The 21,401-nt window shown below is 37.0% G+C and overlaps 1 protein-coding gene across 1 annotated transcript in view; it reads right to left on the bottom strand.

Moving 5' to 3' along the window:
- Positions 1-21,401, bottom strand: part of CFAP54 (cilia and flagella associated protein 54) — a 286,069-nt gene that overhangs the window by 61,101 nt on the left and 203,567 nt on the right. Inside the window, exons 51-60 of the mRNA XM_040637071.1 lie at positions 20,676-20,781; positions 18,459-18,606; positions 17,471-17,628; positions 17,127-17,303; positions 16,899-17,025; positions 11,950-12,105; positions 10,314-10,419; positions 9,304-9,397; positions 3,616-3,714; positions 2,939-3,080 (exon numbers count right to left, since the gene is read on the bottom strand). Coding sequence (XP_040493005.1) covers positions 2,939-3,080; positions 3,616-3,714; positions 9,304-9,397; positions 10,314-10,419; positions 11,950-12,105; positions 16,899-17,025; positions 17,127-17,303; positions 17,471-17,628; positions 18,459-18,606; positions 20,676-20,781 — 1,313 coding nt within the window. The remainder of the gene's footprint in view (positions 1-2,938; positions 3,081-3,615; positions 3,715-9,303; positions 9,398-10,313; positions 10,420-11,949; positions 12,106-16,898; positions 17,026-17,126; positions 17,304-17,470; positions 17,629-18,458; positions 18,607-20,675; positions 20,782-21,401) is intronic.

Below are 21,401 nucleotides of genomic sequence, written 5' to 3'. Positions count from 1 at the left end.
GACTGCATCCAGGACCACTAATCCTAAATGTTACTTTTAATTCAAAGTGTCTTATAGAATTTAACAATTTTTATCCTCGCTGAATTTTTATATTAAAGCCCCAAGAAAATCAGGAAAAAAATAAGTATATTTTAATACAAGTAGGCCCAAAGTAGGCATCTAATAAATGTTTTTTGCACTGAATCATTACCATCATTTCATGTTCTCTATTCCCATAAGACAATGGAGAGGAAACCTCGATAAACCAGACCAGCTGAATCACTCAATTACCTTATTGTCCTACAGATATCATACAGTAGGTCTCTGGTACATGTACTAATCTATTCTGGCACCCATACACATGACTAGTCTATTCTGTCATCATGGTTCTCTGATCATCAATACTCTGCTGGGAAAATGTGCTCCTCTCCACTCTGCTACCCACATCTCTGGTCTATTTACACCTCCCCTACAACATACTTCTTCTGGAAGAAAATGTTCCTAATTAACTCACATGCCCATCCTGTCTGTATCTAGCTTTAGTTTAATCTGCCTCCATTAATATGGTTCTCTTAAAAGATGCATTTATATAATTTCAAGGTGTATGCCTGTTCTGACTGTCAATGACGGGAAGCTCATGGAAGGCAAGACTCACTTTGCTGATGTGTTCCACGACTACTCCTTCCCTCTGCATGTAAATATCTGGTACAGTGCTCTCCATACAGTAACAATGGCTATCGATCACCACCTCGTGTACAGATCAATGCTAGTGAAGGTGAGATTACTGAGCAGGTTTTCTCCTGGATGCTAATTTATGCTAATGCAAATAAAATCAAACAAGTTTTATTTGTTGCTGTTGCCCTTTAGCAATTCCTTATAACATGAACCTCACTACCATCTGGGTATTTGAAGCAATCCGGAGGGAATTCAGTACCTCCTTCCAACCCAAATACCGAAGTAAGGGAAATCATCAACATGAATTAATTATCAGTCTGCTAGGAAAATACTGGAGGGCAAAACTATTATCCTTAAGGCAAGGCAAAATGCAAAATAGATTGGACTTCAAAATTTGGTCATTTCAAATTAGTATTTTGGTAAAACAGTAAAGGAGTGTTAATCGTACAAAATAGAAACTTAAAATTGGAATACATTATGAAAACTACTAAAATAGACAAAGAAAGCACACACTGTAGCATCAAGCATAGCCAAGATGAAGACTACCTGCTCAGCTGGATCAACTAAGATCATTTGGATAGGGGATGCTGTTCCTCACGGCATGTGCCCATGGGTGCCAACATTAGTAAATCACTGAACACCCTTTCCTGTCTTTCCATACAGCGGCTCAGAATTCTCCTCAGGTCACTACCAGCCACAGACTGAACTTGTCATGTATAGTAGTCTGGATTATCATTCAGCACATTCATGCCCCTCTCCCTTTCTCTATAGGCAGAGTAGATTTCCGTTCCTCCCTGATGTTGGACTTGGCCATCTGGTTTGCTATGATCAGTGGGGTGTGGTGTGGAGAGAGGCCTGGAATGTGCTTCTGTGATTTAGCTTGGTGATTTAGCCCTGTGATCTGGTGCACGCCACGAGAAGAGCATGGCCCAAACAGCCACGGCCTCTGCAGCCTGGGCTTCATAACAGTTGTACATGGATCACACCCAAATCAACGTACAGATGGAAGCAGAATACGTGAGACAAGTCAAAGAATGAATTCTTGTTGTAAGCTACTAAGTTTTAGGGCTGTTTGGTATACACCATAATTTTGGTAATAACTGATTAATACAGCATTTTAGATGAAATTGATGAAGCAAAATCCCACCAGGCAATCAAGCAATAAAATAAGAAAACGACACGTCAGCATAAAAAGTCCATCTAATGGTTTAACCTCAGGCAATACGTTTTTAGGTTGGAAAGGAAGAAAGCCAAGGAAGGGGACAGTGTCAGACACTAACCCTTTGGCTAAAGCTGACTTAACACTTCAGCAGAGTAAGCTGCTGCCTACAAGTATCTTTTCAGAGGCTTTAGGAAGACCACTCCCACCCCCACCAGGTTCAAGTACCACTCTTCATTGCCTTTGGCTCAATGCTTCACCTAGTGCCAAGGAAAATTAATTATGGTTGTTACTGAAATGTCAGTCTGGAAGTAAGACTCTAGCACCTTACCTCTTAGAACCCATCCAAGTGCCCAGTACATAAGAGCACTCAATAAATGTTTTTCAAATGAATGAATGGACAAACACATAAATGAATGTTAAATATGTCACTGTTCATCCGACTTAGAGGTTTAGTTTATAGTTTACTAACTAACAAAGGAGTCCTAAATGAGAAAAAAATAAATAGCAGTGAGGTCAAGTTTAAATTCTAACCTCTCCTTCATTAATTCATTTAACAAATATGAATGCCTGTAATGTGCAAGTAATGTGTGATTTTCTGTGGTTGGGGCAGCAAACAAAATAAAGTCCCTACCCTCAGGAAGCTGATGATAGTTTAATGGAGAAAGAACTCAAAATGTGTACACCCATGTACACACACACACACACACACACACACACACACATTTAAAATATAAGAAAAAGCACAGAGAGCTACATGAGAGTATGAGAGCAAGTACACATTTTAGAGGATCAGGAAAGGACCCACAAGTAAATATTTTTAAAAGGGCTCATTTGACATGTGTGAACTGGAAAGAAGCAAGACAGAAGGGAACACCATTTGTCACAGAGCCCTGCATCTGCAACGCAGGAGCTGACTGAGTAACACGTACATATGCACAATGAAATGATGTCCCTTTGTTTTGGCAGCGAGGCCCTAAGAACCCTCTCCTCTCCCTGAGGTTCCTCACACCATTATCCTCTCTAAGCTAAAACCCAACAAATCACCACAATTAAACCTTTGCGACTTGATTAAACATTGCATATATCAGATTTTTATAAAATGCCTACACATTTCAAACATACCAAGCAAATAATCTGTGTATGAAGACAGAAGATCCATGGTGGCAAATTCTGGGATATTTGGTAATGCCCCTTGGCTAACTTTATCAGTTCTAGCATTCTTCTTTCCAATAAGTAGATTAATTTCCAACACAGCTTCACTGACCTAAAATTAATGCAGAATTAGAACCCATAAATGTAAGCTTTCTGATTCATAGATTATCCATTAGGTAAATAATGTGAGAAAGTGAATTCATAAAATAATATTCAATATACATTGGAAGAAAAAATAAAGATAATCTGGAGAACAACATGTGATCCCCAACATGTAGTATATATCATTGTCAAACAAATCATTACTGTTGACAATTTAATTAATGTATGAGCCACTTTAAATAGGCTCTCTCACCTAGCTACGACAGATATTTACCAAAATGTCAAAATGTGCACATATGTATCTGCCAATACTTTCATCAAAGGAAAGCTGAAACAAACAAAGCCAGGTCTGGCTAATAAAGATTAAAAACATTATGTATATAAGGAGCGTTTCTAATCTTCCCCAGAAACATCATCAGCATAAATCTGAAAGAATGTGAATTTTCCTTTCTCTCATAGAGATACATTGTGCTGTCCTAACAGCTGGCAGGTAGAGGATACAGACAGGACAGTAAAGAAAAAGATTAAATAAAAATCACACCAACCTGGGCAGCAGCTCTTATCACAATCCAGGCCAGTGAACTGTACATTTCAAATTTATTTACTATTGGCTCTTTAATAGAACTATGCCTTCTGGTAGAAGCCTAAAAAATATAGCACATACATTATGATAAAGATAAAGATATCATGAATTTTCATGATAAATTTTCTCATTGTCTGAAGAGAACATTTCAGTGGAACACTATGTAGCCATTAAGAATAATAATATAAAAAAATAATAATGTATTTGTATCTATTGACATGAAAAGATGTTCAAAGTATATTGAAAAAAGAAAAGTGGAAGTTACAAAATAGTATGCAAAGTATGATCCTATTTTTAAAAGGACATGTACACACATATACTCCCTGTATATACAAGCAGAGGAAATGATTAACAGTGGTTATCCTGGGTTTTAAGGGTGATTGTTTTTATCATCTTTTCTAATTTTTTAACAAAATAAACACTAAGGGCATTTTAAGGAAAGTATATACTTAAAATGATAAGTTGAATATATTGTGTGTAAGGATGTCAGAAATAAGAACATCACTTAAAGATTTTTGATAGGTATTTGCTGTCATCTTTTTAACTGGGAAAATGTTAAAGGGACAATGTAATCATAGAGTTCCACAGAATAGCAAAAGTAACAATGAATGGAGATAATTTTTATTGTGTGTGTGTTCAGTTTTGTGTGTGTGTGTGTGTGTGTGTTCAGTTTTTAAACAAGAAAATCAATGCTACAAAAGTTAACAGAAAGAAACTCCACTAGTAACATAGTATCTACCTGTTTTACATTTTTAAAGGTAACTAAAATAAGCATTAACAGTCAATTGTTAAGATTTAACTAATCTGGATAAAACTATTCAATTAGACTGCTTGGTTCTAATTTTTTGATGTTCACATTTTGGCCAATTCTTTAATCTTCAACAAGACTGCAGAATAAAACAAACAATAACAAAAGATATCTTTCTTTTACTTCTGGCTACAAGATTCCCAAGTCAAAAGAAAGTCAATGAATAATGCTGATGCCAGAGCGGGGAATACAATGTGCAAATGTGGCCCGGCCTAGATCAAATGCTAAGATTGGTTGGAGGTAGACGAAACCCGGAGAAGTCTGCGAATGGAGAATCTAAGCAATACGGCCCTGTCCCAAGATATGAAGACCCTACTCATTAACTGTAATGAAATCACTCAGGTTCTGGGGTAGCCCCTGCCAGCTTATTGGCTATGTAATTTTGGGCAATTTATTTAAATTCTGGAAACAAGACTAATAGACATTAAATGAAGAATACATAATAACATTAAATAATTATAATGTAAGAACAGTAGTGACACAGACATTTAAGAAAGAAAGCTCATTTTGAATTGAGAGGGAGACTTTATTAAGAAGGTTGGGCTTGAGTTCAGAATGGAAAAATGTGGACAGGAGAAGAATATAAAAGGTATTTTTTTTAGATGGAGAAAGTTGTTTAACACTGCATATGAGATTCTAGTTCATGCAAACAAACAAGAAAAAGAGGAAAATACATCCAGATTTGAAATGAAGAAGTAAAATTGTATTTGTTTGCAGAAGACATGATCCTATACGTAGGCAACCCCAAGACACACACACATCCCCCTCTAGAATTAATAAAGGTGCATAGCAAGGTCACAGAAAACAAAACTCAATACTCATAAATCAAGTGTATTTCTATGTATCATCAATGAACAATCTGAAAATGAAATGAAGAAAATATTCCATTCACAATAGAAATAAGCTTACAAAATGTGTACACTGAAAAGTAAAAAGCATGACTGAGAGAAATTAATATCTAAATAAATGAAGGGACAGTTCATAGTCATGAATTGGAAGGTTCAATATTTGTTAAGATGGCTATTGTCCCCAAATTGATTTACAGATTTAACACAATCCCTACCAAAATTCTGTTAGTTTTTTGCAGAAATTAACAAGCAGCGCCTAAAACGTATATAAAAATGCAAAGAACTCAAAGCAGCCAAAACAATTTTGGAAAGGAAGAACATAGTTATAGGACATGTACTTTCCAATTTTAAAACTTACTGAAAGCTACAATAACCAAGAGGGTGGATATTTCTATAAAGGTAGACTTGTAGATCAATGGATAGGGTTGGGAGTCTAGGAATAAACATTTACATTTATGATCAATTAATTTTTGACAATGGTTTGCCAAGGAAATTCAATGAAGAAAAGATAGTCTCTTGAACACTGGTACTGGGACAACTGGATATCTATGTGCAAAAGAAGAATTTAGATTTTTGCACACTTTACACAAATATTAATTCAAAATGGATCATACTTAAACATAAAAGCTACAACTATAAAACTTCTAAAAGAAAACATAGAAGAAAATCTATCTATCAACATCTGGGATTAGGCAAAGAATTCTTAGATATGCAACCAAAAGCACAATATATAAAAGAAGAAAAATGATAAATTGGAATTCACTAAAATTTAAAATTTTGTCTCCAAAGACACTATTAACAACATGAAAAGACAAGCCACCAACTGGAGGAAATATCTGCAAATCAAATGTCTGATAAAGGACTTGAATCTAGAATATACATTTTAAAAACTCCTGTGATTAAAAAAAAAAAAAAAGACATCTCAGTTTAGGTTATGGGCAAAAGATCTGAATAAACATTTCCCCAAAGAAGATACAGAAGTGATCAGTAAGCTCATGAAAAGATCTTAACATCATTAGACAGCCAGGAAATGCATACCAAAGCCACAGCGAAATATACTTAATACTCACTAGGATGGCTACAATCAATAATGTAGATAATAACAAGTGTTGACCAGGCTGTGGAGAAACTGGAACTCTTATTCACTGCTCATAGGAATACAAAATGTTACAGGCACTTTGGAAAACAATCTGACAGATCATCAAAAGGCTGAATATAGAGTTAACACATGATCCAGCAATTCTATTCTTAGGTATATACCCAAGAGAACTAAAAACATATGTTCACTTAAAAACTTGTATATAAATGTTCAAAGCAGCATTAATCAAAATAGCTAAAAAGTGGAAACAATTCATATATCAACTGTTGAATGGACAAAGAAAATACTGTATATCCAAAAAAGGCACTACTATTCAGCAATAAAAAGGAACAAACTGCTGTTAACGGGCTACAACATAGGTGAACCTCAAGAACATAACACTAAGTGAAAGAAGCAGACACATAAAAGTACATATTGTATGATTCCATTTATATGAAATTCCATTATACGAAATATCCAGAAAAGGCCAATCTATGGAGATAGAAAACAAATTAGTGTTTGCTTGAGGCTAGGGATGGAACTGGAAATGAGTGCAAATGAGCACTAGGGATCTTCCTGGAATAATGGGAATGATCTGAAACCGGATGGTGATCTAGCTCCGAAGTTCTGTGAAGTTACTAAACGTCTGTGAACTGCACTCTCAAAATAGGTTAATTTCATGTATATAAATTATACCTCAATAAATCTATTTTTAACATGTGTGCTTGCTAATCTCTTTCTTTGCTTAACTACTTGGAAAACTTCTAGTCATTCTTCAAAATTCATCTCATCTGTGAAGCTTTTGCCAGCATTCCCCCAAAGCAGAATCAGTTCCCACTTTGGTCTACTTCTCTACTTTGACATATCTTGATTATAGTCCTCATTAGATTTTGATACAATTATTTCTCTCCCTTGCTCCTCTGTGTTTCATAGAGAAAGAGAGTAACATGCCTGGCATACATTAGGCACTCAATAAGTATTTGGTTAAGGAATGAATACAGGTTCAATTCCACATTTAACTAAAAAATAGTTACTGAATACCTACTATATACAAAATACTCTAGAAAGATAAAATGTGAATGTTTAGCCAAAGTCACATATTGATAGAGAATAGTGTACCCCTCTTTTTTGAGTACTTATTATGTGCCACGCCCATTATCTTGTTTAATTCCACTCTGAGAGGTCAATATCCTCATCTCCACATCTCACAGATGAGGAAACTAGGCTTAGAAAGGCCCCAATCACCCTGCTGGTATGTCTTGAAGTTAGGATTCAAACTCAGACCAGGGCTCTGGTCACTCTGTTCTGTGGACTCTCCATAAAAGTGAAACAATAGTGTTTTCTTTTACAGGTTTACAAAGCATTATCTTTATTAGAACAAACTTCTAATGTGGTATTTCAATGGTTGAATGTGTCTGGACAAATTCTTGTTTGTTTGTCTTTCGCTGTTTTCTGTGCTTCTAGTAATTGTATGACTTGCTAAAATATTTATATTAAGTCACACAAAAAATAATGTGATATTGTATGGAATTATGCTATTTTTTCATTTAAATTCTACCTTATTCAAGCTTTAATTATAAACACTTTTCTAGTAAAGGCCAAAAAGGTAGATATATTATTATCCTAGCATCCTATTAATTTGCATTGCTACTTGCCATGGAAACAAAGATTTTTGTTTTCTCTTACTAGAAATAAATATGTTTATCATACCATAAAAAGTTAGTTTTCTACATAATTGTTTTGATAAAAAATAAAATAATAGCTGCTGTATCCACCTAAGCAGCTACCACATGAATAATTCAACTGACTGAAAACCTGTTTGCCTAAAGGTTTTAAATCATGTCTATGTTGTCTCAAAAATTAGAGATTTGACACCAAAATTTTCTGAAAAAAATCTCTTGGTGGGTCAAAGGATTACTTAGTTGGGATGAATGATAAAAAGCCTACTGAAATTTAAAAAGTAAAAACTAAAAGTTCCTGGGCTCATATATCTCCAATGCACCCACATCCTGCCCACAGGATCTCCCTCAGTCTAGATCCCTGTCATTCAAGTGTGGCCCCCAGATGGCAGCAGCAGCATTAACCTGGAGCTCCTTAGAAATGCCAAACCTCAGACCCCAACCCCAACTTACCAAATCTGATTCTGCATTTTCACAGGATCCCCAGACATGCTTCTGCCCCTTAGTTTGGAAGCACTGTTCTACACAGAGGCGTGATGCAGATAACATGCCTCTGCAACTCTTCGCATGGCTCCCTCCTCATCCAACAAATCCCACCTTGAACCTCATGTCTTCCCCAACAGAGTCATAAACAGTCCCACCAACCCAAGTTCTTTCCTAATCCCCAATTTCACCACCTAAATCATCTCCCTTCCTTCTCTTCCCTCCCTCCCTCCCACCTTTCTTCCTCTTGCTTCTTCCTTTACTGCTTCTTCCTCTACTGAAAGGTAAGCTCCATGAGAACAAGGACTAAGTTTGTCTTAACCACTGTTTAATACCCTTCCAGAACAATTGTCTGGGTCATAGTAGATGTTCAATAGGTATGTGATGAATAAATGAATGACTCTATCAAAAGGTGATCTGTTTGTACACTGTATCAGTGATGAAAATCTTACTTGTCCATCTGCTTAACCAATATATCATTTCTTGTAATTTCCTGATTACAAGGAGTAATCACACACCTACATTTCATGTATAACATTTTAACAGGTAAAAGTGTCCACATGAACTCTATTTCCAGAACCTTATATAAAATATCCAAAGGAGTATCTAAACATGAGTGTGACTATAAAGTAATGAATTAATTTCTCCAAGTCATACAGGAAAATCAGTCTTATTATTTCTATAGCACAGAGTTACCAAAAATAGCAAGCTCAAAGATAACTAACTTAAGATTTCTAATAAAATAGTTTATTACCTTAAATGTTAATGGTGATGTTGAAAGTTTGTTTTTTGGCTTTCTCATATGTAAAAATAATAGGGCCATTTCTAAGTAGGCATCTCTTATCAACCTAAAATGATATAACATTGTACTTATTAAATAGCTTCACCATTCATAATCATTTTGCATTATTTTCCACAATTTCTGAGCTAATGAAAGGTAAAAATAGACAAAACCATTATCTGTCCCACCAAACTCACACCTTCTTTTCACAGCACTGTTGGCATAGACATCAGTACCTTCCTCCCCACTAAAATTGGAAGCTCTTGAAGAGACATTCTACCTTGTCCTGTGCTGGCAATACTCCAGACATGACTGCTCTGAAGCCCAGCATCAAAACTGTTCTAGAATAGTCCAGCACACAGGGCACTAAAGAAGTGAAAATCAGGGATGAAGGAACCTGCCTTGCAAACCAGACCTCTCTATGTTCCTACGCTAATTAAAATGGAAAGAGACACACAGAATTATGCAGAAAGTAGTGATTTTGTATGGGTTAGGTCTGTGTATTTGCTATCAAACCTGTCAGTTGGGGCCATTTAAAATAGTACACTTGTAATAATGCTGGCTTAAAATCCATCTTAAGATGATTTCTATATAGAATTAAGTTGGCCAGCCCTGGTCCTGCTGACGAAGTAAACATCCACATAAATCTTTTACAATTTCACATCCATGGGAGGCAGCTAGAATCCTGGGACAGACAGGAGTTCAATGTGTGTAAAGACTAGAAGCAAATTCACAGTAAAGTATGCTACCATGATAACTGTTATCATCAACCATCACTATAAATAAGGCCTTGGGTCAGAGCCAAGGTCAAAAATCTTAAAAAGGAAGTCAGTAAACCTGTTGGACAATGGACCCTAGTAAACAAGGCCTGCAGTGGGAAGGGGTCTCCCAGTCATCCCAGCCTTGAATGTTCAATGTACTACCAAAACATGGGGCTTCAATCAAAACATATATTGTTATAATAATGGAAAGATTTTTTTTACCCTGAGTTTTGATCATTTCTCAAGCTTAGCTGTATAGCTTCAAATAAACTCTCAAGTTGTGAACTTGGAGATTTCTCTTCCATCAATATTTGACGTTCTATTTTGCCTGAAAGAATAAAAAAATACATACAAAAATGGTTTTTCCTTTTTCTATCATTTAGAACTTCAGAATAAATATTTCATGCTGGAACTTCAGAAAACTGGATGTGCTGTCCTCTCTTCCCATCTGTCTGTTGTTTTTGCTGTAAAGTCAGCTAATAGTGAAAGATCTTTTGCTTCCTTCCCCAAGAGTCTCCAGGCTCACCCTGCCTCTAGTTAGCAACATTGAGTCAAAGCCTCCTTTGGCTTTCCAGACACAAATGTTCTGCCATCTTATTTTTCTATTTCCTTACTTTGTACTTTCTTTTTCTCCTGTAGGGCTCATTTCCTTTGTCTACATCCATGTCCTCTTTCCTCTGTCTAGTATTACAGATATCATAGAAAACATCTCTGTTAAAACAAATCCTAAAAAGTCAACAAACACTTGAAAACAATCACAAATGATGCAAATGCTTTAGGACTCACACAGCTCTCAGGCCTCATGGTGAGCCGCAGCCCTTACTGGAATGGCACTTCTATAGCCGAAAGGGCAAGAAAGGGAAATCTTTTATCACTATAAAAAGGATTCACAGTTTTCATGCAGCATGTGAATAGGGCACAGAGCCTCCCAGTGTTAAGTTCACATCTGGGTACTATCACTTAGTAGCTGCTGACCTAGAGAAAGTTACTCAACCAGACTGTACCTCATTTTCCTCCTCTGTCAACTAGGATTGGCCATGCCTACCCTGTAGAGCTGTTGTAAGAATTAGCAATATGAGATGTTAGATATTGATTACTACAGTGCCTTGCATCTGGTAGATGATCAACAAATGATAGCAATCATCATCATCACTCTTCTCATGGCCAAAATAACCACCATAAAATTATATGAATGTATTATGCAAATATGCATTGTACATAAGTTATAAATAGAGGTGTGCTATAGCTATTTAATTTAAATGGGTATGTATCTTTTATAGAAATTAACTAAAATGCCTAGCTAAGGAATAAAGTTATGCATAAAAAATGTCTTCCAAGGGGCGCCTGGGTGGCACAGCGGTTAAGCGTCTGCCTTCGGCTCAGGGCGTGATCCCAGCGTTATGGGATCGAGCCCCACATCAGGCTCTTCTGCTATGAGCCTGCTTCTTCCTCTCCCACTCCCCCTGCTTGTGCTCCCTCTCTCGCTGGCTGTCTCTATCTCTGTCGAATAAATAAATAAAATCTTTAAAAAAAAATGTCTTCCAAGCATTAAGAAACATTATTTATAGCTAATTGGCTGATGATGATATTTTTGAGTCAAACATGAAATTTTTAATAAGAAGGGTCAATTGTAATTATAAAAGACACTAAGAAGTAGTACTTTCCCCCCTTCTTGATATAAACTTAAAAAAAGCAGTGTTCTCTTTGTCTCAAACTAAGTCTGGCAGAGGTACCAATGTCTTTACATCACTAAGCCCTTTGTAAAGTCACTGACCAGGTTTTCAAGAAGCCTATCGTTAATAGGAAAAAAAAAAATTCTATAAACTTTATTATAGTTCTGACCCCAAGTACATCTTACCTTTCTGAAAAAGAATTTCAGCTTCCACCTCAGGTTCTTCCATTGCTGATACCTGACAGAGCTTCAGTGCTATTTCAAAAAGATGAAGGGCAGGCAACCACTTCGAGGGATCCTTCTTTTTACTGGCCTGGTATACTTGTTTGGCCACTGTGTGTCCTACAAGGAACAGGTTGTTCATAACAAGCCTCCAAGTTACCAGACCTCTCTCACAGTCAGTTCTATTACAAACTCTGGGAGTCTTTACTTTTTAGCATCTAAGAAATATTTTCTTAAAACTCAATACCCAAATATTCCAATGAACTGTAACAGTAGCCCTTTGCAACTTTGATAAATTTTGACATTTTCTCATTTTTAAAATGAAGGATAATTTCTCAAGTCTCTTTCAGTTCTAAAATTTCATTATGTTCTACAAAACAACTGTGTTCCTAAAATGAGGTTGTTAGCAGGGAAACATCTGGAAGTTTTATGAAGTTTTATATTGTTCCCAATAAAAATTTGCATATATTAATAGGCAGTAATTTTGTTTCTACTCAGCTCTATTAGTGGTTGCTTGCTATGCATATTTTGTCATTGCAACTAGATGGCAAAAGCCATTTGGATAAGGGCCATGTGCTATACTTCTTGTGTGGTCCCATCATCACTTAACATAATGAAGGACTGTTGTATTGTTGAAGAGGCATTAGATTTAATCTGTGTGCCCTCACAGACAGACAGACAGATATCTATTTAGCATATGTTTTCTGAGTGCTGGATAAAATGGAGAGACTGGAAAAAAAATGAGAAAAGAGAAAAATAAGAGCTCAGGTTTATTAGGTGCTTTCTACAATCCAGGTACCCGCCCCAGCACTTGAGCATTTTCTCATGTAATCCTCCCAACTCCGGCCGGATTTCATTAGTACACTCACTTTACATAGGAGAAAGCGGAGACACAATGAGATTTACACAAAGTAATTCGCCCAAAGTCACTTGACTAGTAAGTAGCAGGGCTGTGATTAGAACCAAGGCAAGTCTGGCTCTAGGACCCACACTCTAAACTATGACAAGAGTCAGATCGTGGAGCTCAGTGTTTAATGGGGAATGAGAATGGCCTGAGGGGCAATTAAAATACTGTGTGCTCAACTGTGTGACAGTGAAAGCACAGGGCGACTTGGTGGCAGGTTACAGGGGCCTTCCCCCAGACCCCAGAAAGGTCAGGGAAACCTTCCCAGAGAATGTGGCTGTTGGGGCTGGCAGCTGATGATTGCCTTGTCTTTTGATAATTTTTAAAAAGGAAAATGTTGGGATAAAGAGTAGAAGGCAGGGGGCGGAAATACTCATCAAGAGGAAAGTTGAACAGCACAGTAGAGAAATATAAGCAGAAAGGTAGTGTCGGATTGCGGAATGATCCAGCTGCTGGGTCCCAGCTGAAGTGCTGGGTCGGAGCTGGTCACTGGTACAAGTCCCAACTTCCCCTGGGTCTTGAGTGTCTTCCTCTGAAAAATGAGGCAGTAGAACTAGAAAATATCTAACATCCCTTTGGGTTCTGAAATTTTTCAATTCCAAAATGCCATGCCCTACAAAGAGCTTTCAAGAAACTGAGAACTTTTTAAATTTTTAGTTGAGGAATAAAAGGAAGGAAGGTGGGAAAAGTGTATCTCTCCCTCTTTCTTTCTCTCTTATCCAGGGAGAATACGGAGCCCTGACTGGGGACAAGGCGGGTTGGTAGCACACTGCTGAGAAGATGGAGGTGAAGAAACTGAGCCTTGCTTCCAGGGTGCTCCCAGGCGAGCAAGGAAGCCAGGCATGGACCAGTGAGAATCACTAGCACCTACAAAGCTGTTAGAACAAACTAGGTGCCCTTCTAACAAGGAACACACTCCATCCCACAACAAGCCAGTGAGATGGGTACTTTTCTTAACCACATTTTATGAGAGACGAAACTGAAGCACAGAGGAGTTAAAGTGACCTGCTCAAGGAAATCCTTCTCCAGAGTCCGTGCTCTTTACCCCAACAGTGACCAATTGTGAGTAGATCCCAGGCAAGGATATGCTAACATCATCTGTCCAATTCAGCCTCATATTTCAACACAGCTCTTATATGTCTCACTTCTTGTTTCAAATTATACCACAGCTATTTATTAATATAAAACAATAACAACTATCTTCATATAATTTAAGCAGGTATATATATATATACACACATACATATATATATACATACACACCATATATGAAATACATATTATATATAATAAAGTATTAATATATAATAAAAGTACTTGAATTGCTTTCTAGATTTTTGTGAAGATTAGGAACAGACTTGTTATAGAAGTTACCGACAGTTTTCTTTCTCTGTCCCCTAACTGGATAACAGGCTCTCTGAGGGCAGAGACGGTGACTGTCTCCCTCTTATATCCCCACTCCTCAGCATCATTCTTGCAACTTTCTTCACTCCTATTATACAATCAATCAGTAATCTACTTTTTCACCTTATGAGAAAGTTCAAGGTTTTGTCATCAAGGGGAAAAATAATCTCAAATAACCATGATGTTTATTTTTGGTTTTATAAAAACAATCTCAAAATGCCTTTTGCTGTCAGAGGCTTTCACAAAGAAAAAACAATTATTTAAGTGGCTCTATTCTTGTGATGCAATCTATATGCTCACTATAAAGGAAAACTGTCAAGAAAGCATCAAATCAGATGATTTTATGCTTCATAATATTGAAGTGCTCCTGTTTCCAATAAACATCAACTCTGTGAAAAAGAAGTTGTGAAACTGATGTTGTTTTGACAGAAAATCTGCTTTTGGTTTTGTTTTTTAAGTCTGTATTTAATATAATATAACAGAAAGCAAGCTGTTCTGCCTCAAGTGAGTCTAAAAAACGGCGGCACTATTGTCACTGAGTGGTGACACATCTTCAAGATTAGGAAGTCATGAAAGCAGGGAATACATTTGATTTAACACAGTCTGTACAATTTAACACAATCTGTGCTTTAAGCTCTTGTAGCAATCGAATATACTGATAATATAACAAATTGTGGACTAAAAATGCACAAAAATAGCTCTCATGGGATCAGATTGCTGGAAGGAATTCTAGAGGTCCTCTAGGCCAGCTGAATTTCATAAATAAGGAAACTCAACAATGTAGAGGTGATGCAATTTATCCAAAATAGCAAAATTCATATCTGATCATGATGATGACAGAGAATCATATAATAATAATCAATAATCATGAGGGGGAGAAGCAGAAGGGACATTGGGGAGAAGATTCTGGACAGATGATGGTTTGACCACTGTTCCCCCCCTTCTCCATTCTAGTCCAACCATCAGCCTCTCCTGAGCTGAGCAGCTACTGGTACAGGAGGCAAATGGGTCCCAGGAGGTGAAGGGTAATGCTTTAAAATGTAGGTTTTATTATTGTTCACGTGTGATGAGGTCAACAGGCCCAGGGACAACTACCACTGAAAAGATAGTTTGCTACACTTCCACGAGGATGGGGCACATACCAACCACATAGAAAAGCACAAAAGTCAAGAAGTAGAGGGAGCAAGGGGAAAATTGTGGACAAGAACTTTTATTTTAGATTTTGTAGGAAGGGAGAAATAGGTTAGGGTAAGCAGGCTAAGCAGATTTAGGATTGGCTAGTTTGAATAATTTCAATGGGCTCTGCTAGTAGTCTGATACCTGTCCCCAGGGTGATTAGGGCAGGAAAATTGTGGCTCAACGTTTCAGAGCTCAGCAAAGGACAATAAGGGAGCCCAATAAAGGTTCAGAGGATGGGCTCTGGAATAGTTTGCATGCTTACAGGACAGTGGTTTGCTAATCTCTAGGAATTTACTAGCTCTGGGAAGTCCTTCCCTGGTCAGCAGGGCCCCAGACATCAAAACATTAGAAATACAGAAATGGAAAAGGCATGATTAATATAGGTTAGAACAGAGAGCTACTACAAAATTTTCTGCTCTCTGAGCTGAACAAAAGCTGGGGAGCTAGAGGCAGGCAGCCTTGGGTCAAAGACCAGAGACGGTGTCCAAGAGAAAGCTTGAAACGATCTGTGAGCTCCTGGGGAGGACAGCACCAGTTGGTTCCACTTTGGTTCCCCAGGGCTGTACGCCTCCTGTTTCTTGCTCCGACAACTCCCATTAGGTGCACTTGCAGCCAGGCTACCCACCAATCTAGCCTTCACCCAGCAGCCAGAGTAATCTTCTGAAACATAAACCAACCCAGCTTACCTCCTCCCATGAGGCAGGCCCTAGTCCACTCTGATCAGGCTGCACTGGTTTCCCGCAGTTCTAGAATAGGTCAAGCTTGTCCAGACCTCAGAACCTACTCCCCCAAGGCTCTCTCTGCATCCACCGTGCACAACTAGTCACTTACAATTTAAGGTTTAGGGTTAAATACCATTTCCCCAGAGAGCTCTTCCCCAATGACTCTACTTAAATTGGCACCCCTCCCCTCATTATTCTTTATCAGAATTCATCACATCTTTCATAAAACAGACCACAATTTATAATTACATACCAATACATAATTCATTACCATACATAAGCTTTCTATATCCTCACTGATTTTCTGTCTGGTAGTTATCAAATCAGCATTTTATTTTATACAATATTTATCATATTAAATTTTATAAATGTTTATAAAATTTTAGAAATATTTTATAAATGTTAAAAGCTTTTATACAATATTTATAATATAGTATGCAGTTCTCCATATGGTTTCTTTACTTGCTTATTTCTGTCTCCCACACTAAAATCAGAGACTGTATCCATTTAATCTCCAGTAACTTCCCAGGACCTCACACAGAGTCTGGCACAGGATAAATAACCAAAAACTATTTGTTAAAATAAATAGAGCCTGGGTATTCATAAATATTGCCCCATTTGAATGCACTCTTATAACAACCTGCCTGAAAATAAAAAATTTTTCATCAGTAACTTGAGTGTAATATATGTTTAAGTGTTCTTACCAATTCTCATTTTTGTTTTGGCCAATAACATGACATGAGGAAGATAGATATTTTTCAAAGGCTGTAACGGACTTGCATAGTCAGTGTTTGATAAAGGAAATTCAATCGTTTCTCCCAAAGTTAGCATCTGTAAAAGGAACACTGTAGTTAGTAACTAGCTAATGTGGTTTGGAATAAGAAGACAGATAAGTAAGTTTCCAAGTCTTGAGGACACAAAAGCATGCTCACCTGTTCAATAAGAATGTTGTGAGACTGAATCAACAGATGTAATTTTTCTGTTTTTAAAGGAGTTTCCTTGAATTTCTCGGCTTTTGTTAAATCATCCAGCAAAAGCATGCTTCTCACCAGGGTTAAATGAGATCGAGGAGAAATAAATTCATTTTCTTCAAGCAAATGTATTATCGCCTATTAAAATAAAATTATTCCTTTTGATAGTCCTGTTTCCAATTCACTGAAACAAGAGCTGGCCAAACCGTTATGCATTCAGCGCCTAATGGAATTTAAAATTCTCTCCTTTTGCTCTAATCAGAATCAGCACGTAAATATCAATGTGAAAGAGGTCTCCTTCCTACCTGAAGGTTGGTTATGATGTCTGCCTTTAGATGCTTTTCTTGTAGGCCAATGATTACAGCTTGCATCAAGAACTCAGCCTGTAGCTCCCTGTCGCCTGCACCTTGTGCCTCCTCGCACACTTCATTGATGAGGCTGACGTAATCGATCATATCGTTTTCTAAAGTGAATAAATGCAGTTATTCAAAATACCCTGTGAAAGTAAGAAATTACATATGCATAACACCCCCAATATTCATCACAGGAATATTGTGTAATATAGAACAACAGGAAGATACAAAGATGGAAAACAGACTCTACATGACACATGAAAGATCAGTGTGTTGCCATTTGAGAGAAAGTACTTTAGGGTATTCCAGTGCTGCAAAAGTAATGATGCTACATGAAAAAAATTAATGTGGAAGATGGCTAGAGATGGGTGGATAGAGAGATTTACAAATAGATTTATTTACAAATTTACAAATTATTAATCACTGTAGGAACTCACATATATATGTGCCAGGCTATGATCTAGAACTTTATAAATTTAACCCATTTAAGACTGACAATAACCCTATGAAGTAGTCCACTTTTACCAAGGGGGAAACAGAGGCACAGGGGGATTAAGAGACTTGGCCAAGATCACACAGGGAGAAAGTGGTAGACCAAATATTTGAACCCAGAGCGAGTACCTTGAGCCAGAATCTGTGCTCGGGCCCCTACACTACGCTGCCTCTCCCCTCGATGACAAGACCTGTACAGTAGTATTTTGAAATCTCCTTGCCTGTTCTGCATGCATCAGAAACATATATGCCATTTTCAGGGATACAAGGGACTACTGAAATGATTATTCTTGTTTAATGACATGAATTTTTTATTCTGGAAACAGATCAAGCTATAAAGTTAGAAAATGTTAATGTTATAATAATAAAATGTATCTCAACAAAACCTCCCTTACCTGAGTGAAATTAATTTTTATGAAAACTTGGATTAAGAAAATAGGATTTTTACCTGTCACGATTCCAATGCCATGAATCTGTGCAACAAATGCAGTCACCAGTGCTAAGCGGCACCTCAACCAGAGATGAATGTTGAAATATTCTCGAGAATTCAGGGAAACAGGGTCTAAAAACTCATTATCATCTTTATTTTCAGTAGCCTAAATAATACGAAAATGATGGTTATCTTGCCATTTCATAACGTTAAAGTTCTAGCCTAATGTGAAATTTAAGTTAAGAGAAGCCTCTGATATCATTTAATACTACTAAATTTTTAATTTTGGAAACCTGTCTTGCACATTCTATAAACTGTAAAAAGTACACACAGAAAATAACTAAAATCATTCACAATCCCGCCATCCTCTATTAATATTTGGCATACCGATTTTCAACTTTTCTTTTTCTTTCTACACCCATTGTAGAAAATAGTTTTGCACTCTGAATTTTTCATTGCAAATTATATTATCAGCTGTGTCTGTGTCTTCAAAAATTTTGTAAACATTATCTTAACGACTGAAAAATAATAAATAACACTGGCTAATATTTATTGAGTACTTATTATGTTCCAGGTACTGTGCCAAATATTTTACACACATTATCTTATTTGATCCTCCCGAGAAGCCAAACAGGAGTTCTTTTTATTTCTGTTTTAGAGATGCGAGAATGGAGACCTAGGAAAGTTAAATATTTGCTTAAATTCTACTATGTTTTGGTGGGATTCAAACTCCTGTCCTTCTGAACTTAGAGCCCCCAGTCTTTATCCACTGTGCCACACACTGCTGTATGCTGCTCACGTTCCAAATATGTATTATAATTGGTTTCCCATTTTCATTACTGTACTTTAGAAAAGGGTGGTCAATGTCCAGAGCTCCTGAGAGGGAAGGACAAAGGGAGGTTTTTCCAAGTGGGGGTGGGGGATCCATTTCAGACATTTGGAAACTTTAAAATCATCTAGAACAATGCCCATTTGTTCCAGGAATTTCCCGCTATGCATCTCTGACAGCTCCAACCAATCGGCAACACCTAATATCAAGGAGCAGCCATCAGGACCTGGGGGAGGCAGGAATGTGGAGAGACCGGTGGGAAGCAGCGTGGGAGGCATCAGTGAGCCGGTGCCAGGAACAGAGTTAAAAAGTGAACAGAAGGCTCCAGGCAGGACGGTGACTAGAATGGGCACACAAGTACTCGAGGAGTCTGGGATTTAGATTAGCAATACAGGACAAAATGCCTATCCGCGTACCTTATCTCTCAGCGCCTACAGTTCCTGTGACTATTGAAGAGCCATGGCACGTGTAATCTGAATCAGGATTTCTCAACCTCAGCACTATGGGTAGCCGTGAGGGCTGTCCTGGGCATCATGTGTTTAGTGGCATCCCTGACCTGCACGCACTAGATGCCAGGAGCACCCTCTCTGGTTGTAACCACCGAAATGTCTCCAGATGTTGCCAAATACCCCTGAGAGGCAAAATAACCCCCAACTGACAACCATTCCTCCAAGTCAGTTTTTGAATTAGATTGCTTTTTAGCATTTTTATTGCTTTAAATATAGTAAGAAATGAGTTTCTATTTAGGATAATTAATTTTGCTTATTCATAATGACACTAGATATTAGCAATTTTATTAGTAAAGCTTGAAATAATGAGCAAGGATTCTATGTGATGAATCTTTATGTTTTAATCCTAAACAACCCTTTATTATTAAATTACTTGGTCTTATCAAACTTCAATAAAATGTCAAAGAATTCGTGACACCAGTCATCGAACAGATTTCAGAGCTTAAATGTGGAAGAATCTACCTATGAGAAATCCAAGGTAGGAAATAATGCAGGTGTCATACTGGTGATGCTGAACTAATAAATTCAAAAGTGAAATGAAGAGCCAAATAAAGTGAGACAACTTTATTTGCTGAAGAAATCAGATCTAGAATACTGGAATGATGTATCTGGTGGGACCTTAGTGATTATTACATTCAATTCCATCAGTTCACAAATGAGATTTAAATGAAAAATTAAAATTTTTAGTTAAAAAATTTTAAAGTTTAAGGGACTTGCTCAAGTATACCACTAAATGAAGAGCATAAATGGGGCTTCAACACTTACCTTTTTACTCTGAATTCAATGTTTTTTCTACTTTATCCCTTTATTTCATCCAAATAATTATATAATTTCCTAGCATGCCAACAGTTATTACATAGTAAGTATTTTAAAGAGAAACATCAAATTCATACATACAGAAGCTCCTGGAGAGATGGAATTCTCTGTGTTATCTTGCACTCCCTTCTTTTTAAAAAGTTTTGAATCCTGGAGAAGTCTAAGCGTAGAAAATACTATTGCAGCACTAAAATAGAAAATATATTTTAAATCTCACTAGTACTGACAATCTCATTCATAAAATGAGCACATATGCATTTCATATGTATCACAGTGTGGTTCTCCAGCCTTTCAAGGTTCTAGAACTGTTACTTAAAGCTATACAGTTGGAAACTCTTATGCTAAATTGTTGCTTAATCAATGTCCAGCAGTACCAGAAGGCAGATGTACTAAATTAAGAAAACAGAAGCTAGGAGATAGTTCTCCTGACTTCCTGTTGCTCTGTACATAAGTTTGTCTGAACTTTAAACCAAGTTATAACTGATATCACACTTCTTCAAAATAGCTTAATAATATATATTGAGAGACTTCTGCTTTTGAAAATCTATTCCAAAATGAAATCTAAGATGCAGAACAATCTGTATACCTGAAGATGCTTTGTAGTGTTATTTTATATCATGGAAAGACTGGGTGAAAGCCAAATGGACAATATGCCTATTCACCTTAGTCCCCACTTGAACAGTTAATAGACAATCACATTTAACAGGTGTTATGGGTTGAACTGTGTCCTCTGGAAAGAAAGAGAAAGAAAGAAAGAAAGAAAGAAAGAAAGAAAGAAAGAGAGAGAAAGAAAGAAAGAAAGAAAGA

Source organism: Ursus maritimus, unplaced genomic scaffold (genome assembly GCF_017311325.1).
Source record: "Ursus maritimus isolate PB19 unplaced genomic scaffold, ASM1731132v1 scaffold_21, whole genome shotgun sequence".
NCBI lineage: Eukaryota > Metazoa > Chordata > Mammalia > Carnivora > Ursidae > Ursus > Ursus maritimus.
The sequence above is the reverse complement of the archived record's forward strand: the minus strand, read 5'-3'. Positions and strand labels throughout refer to the sequence as shown.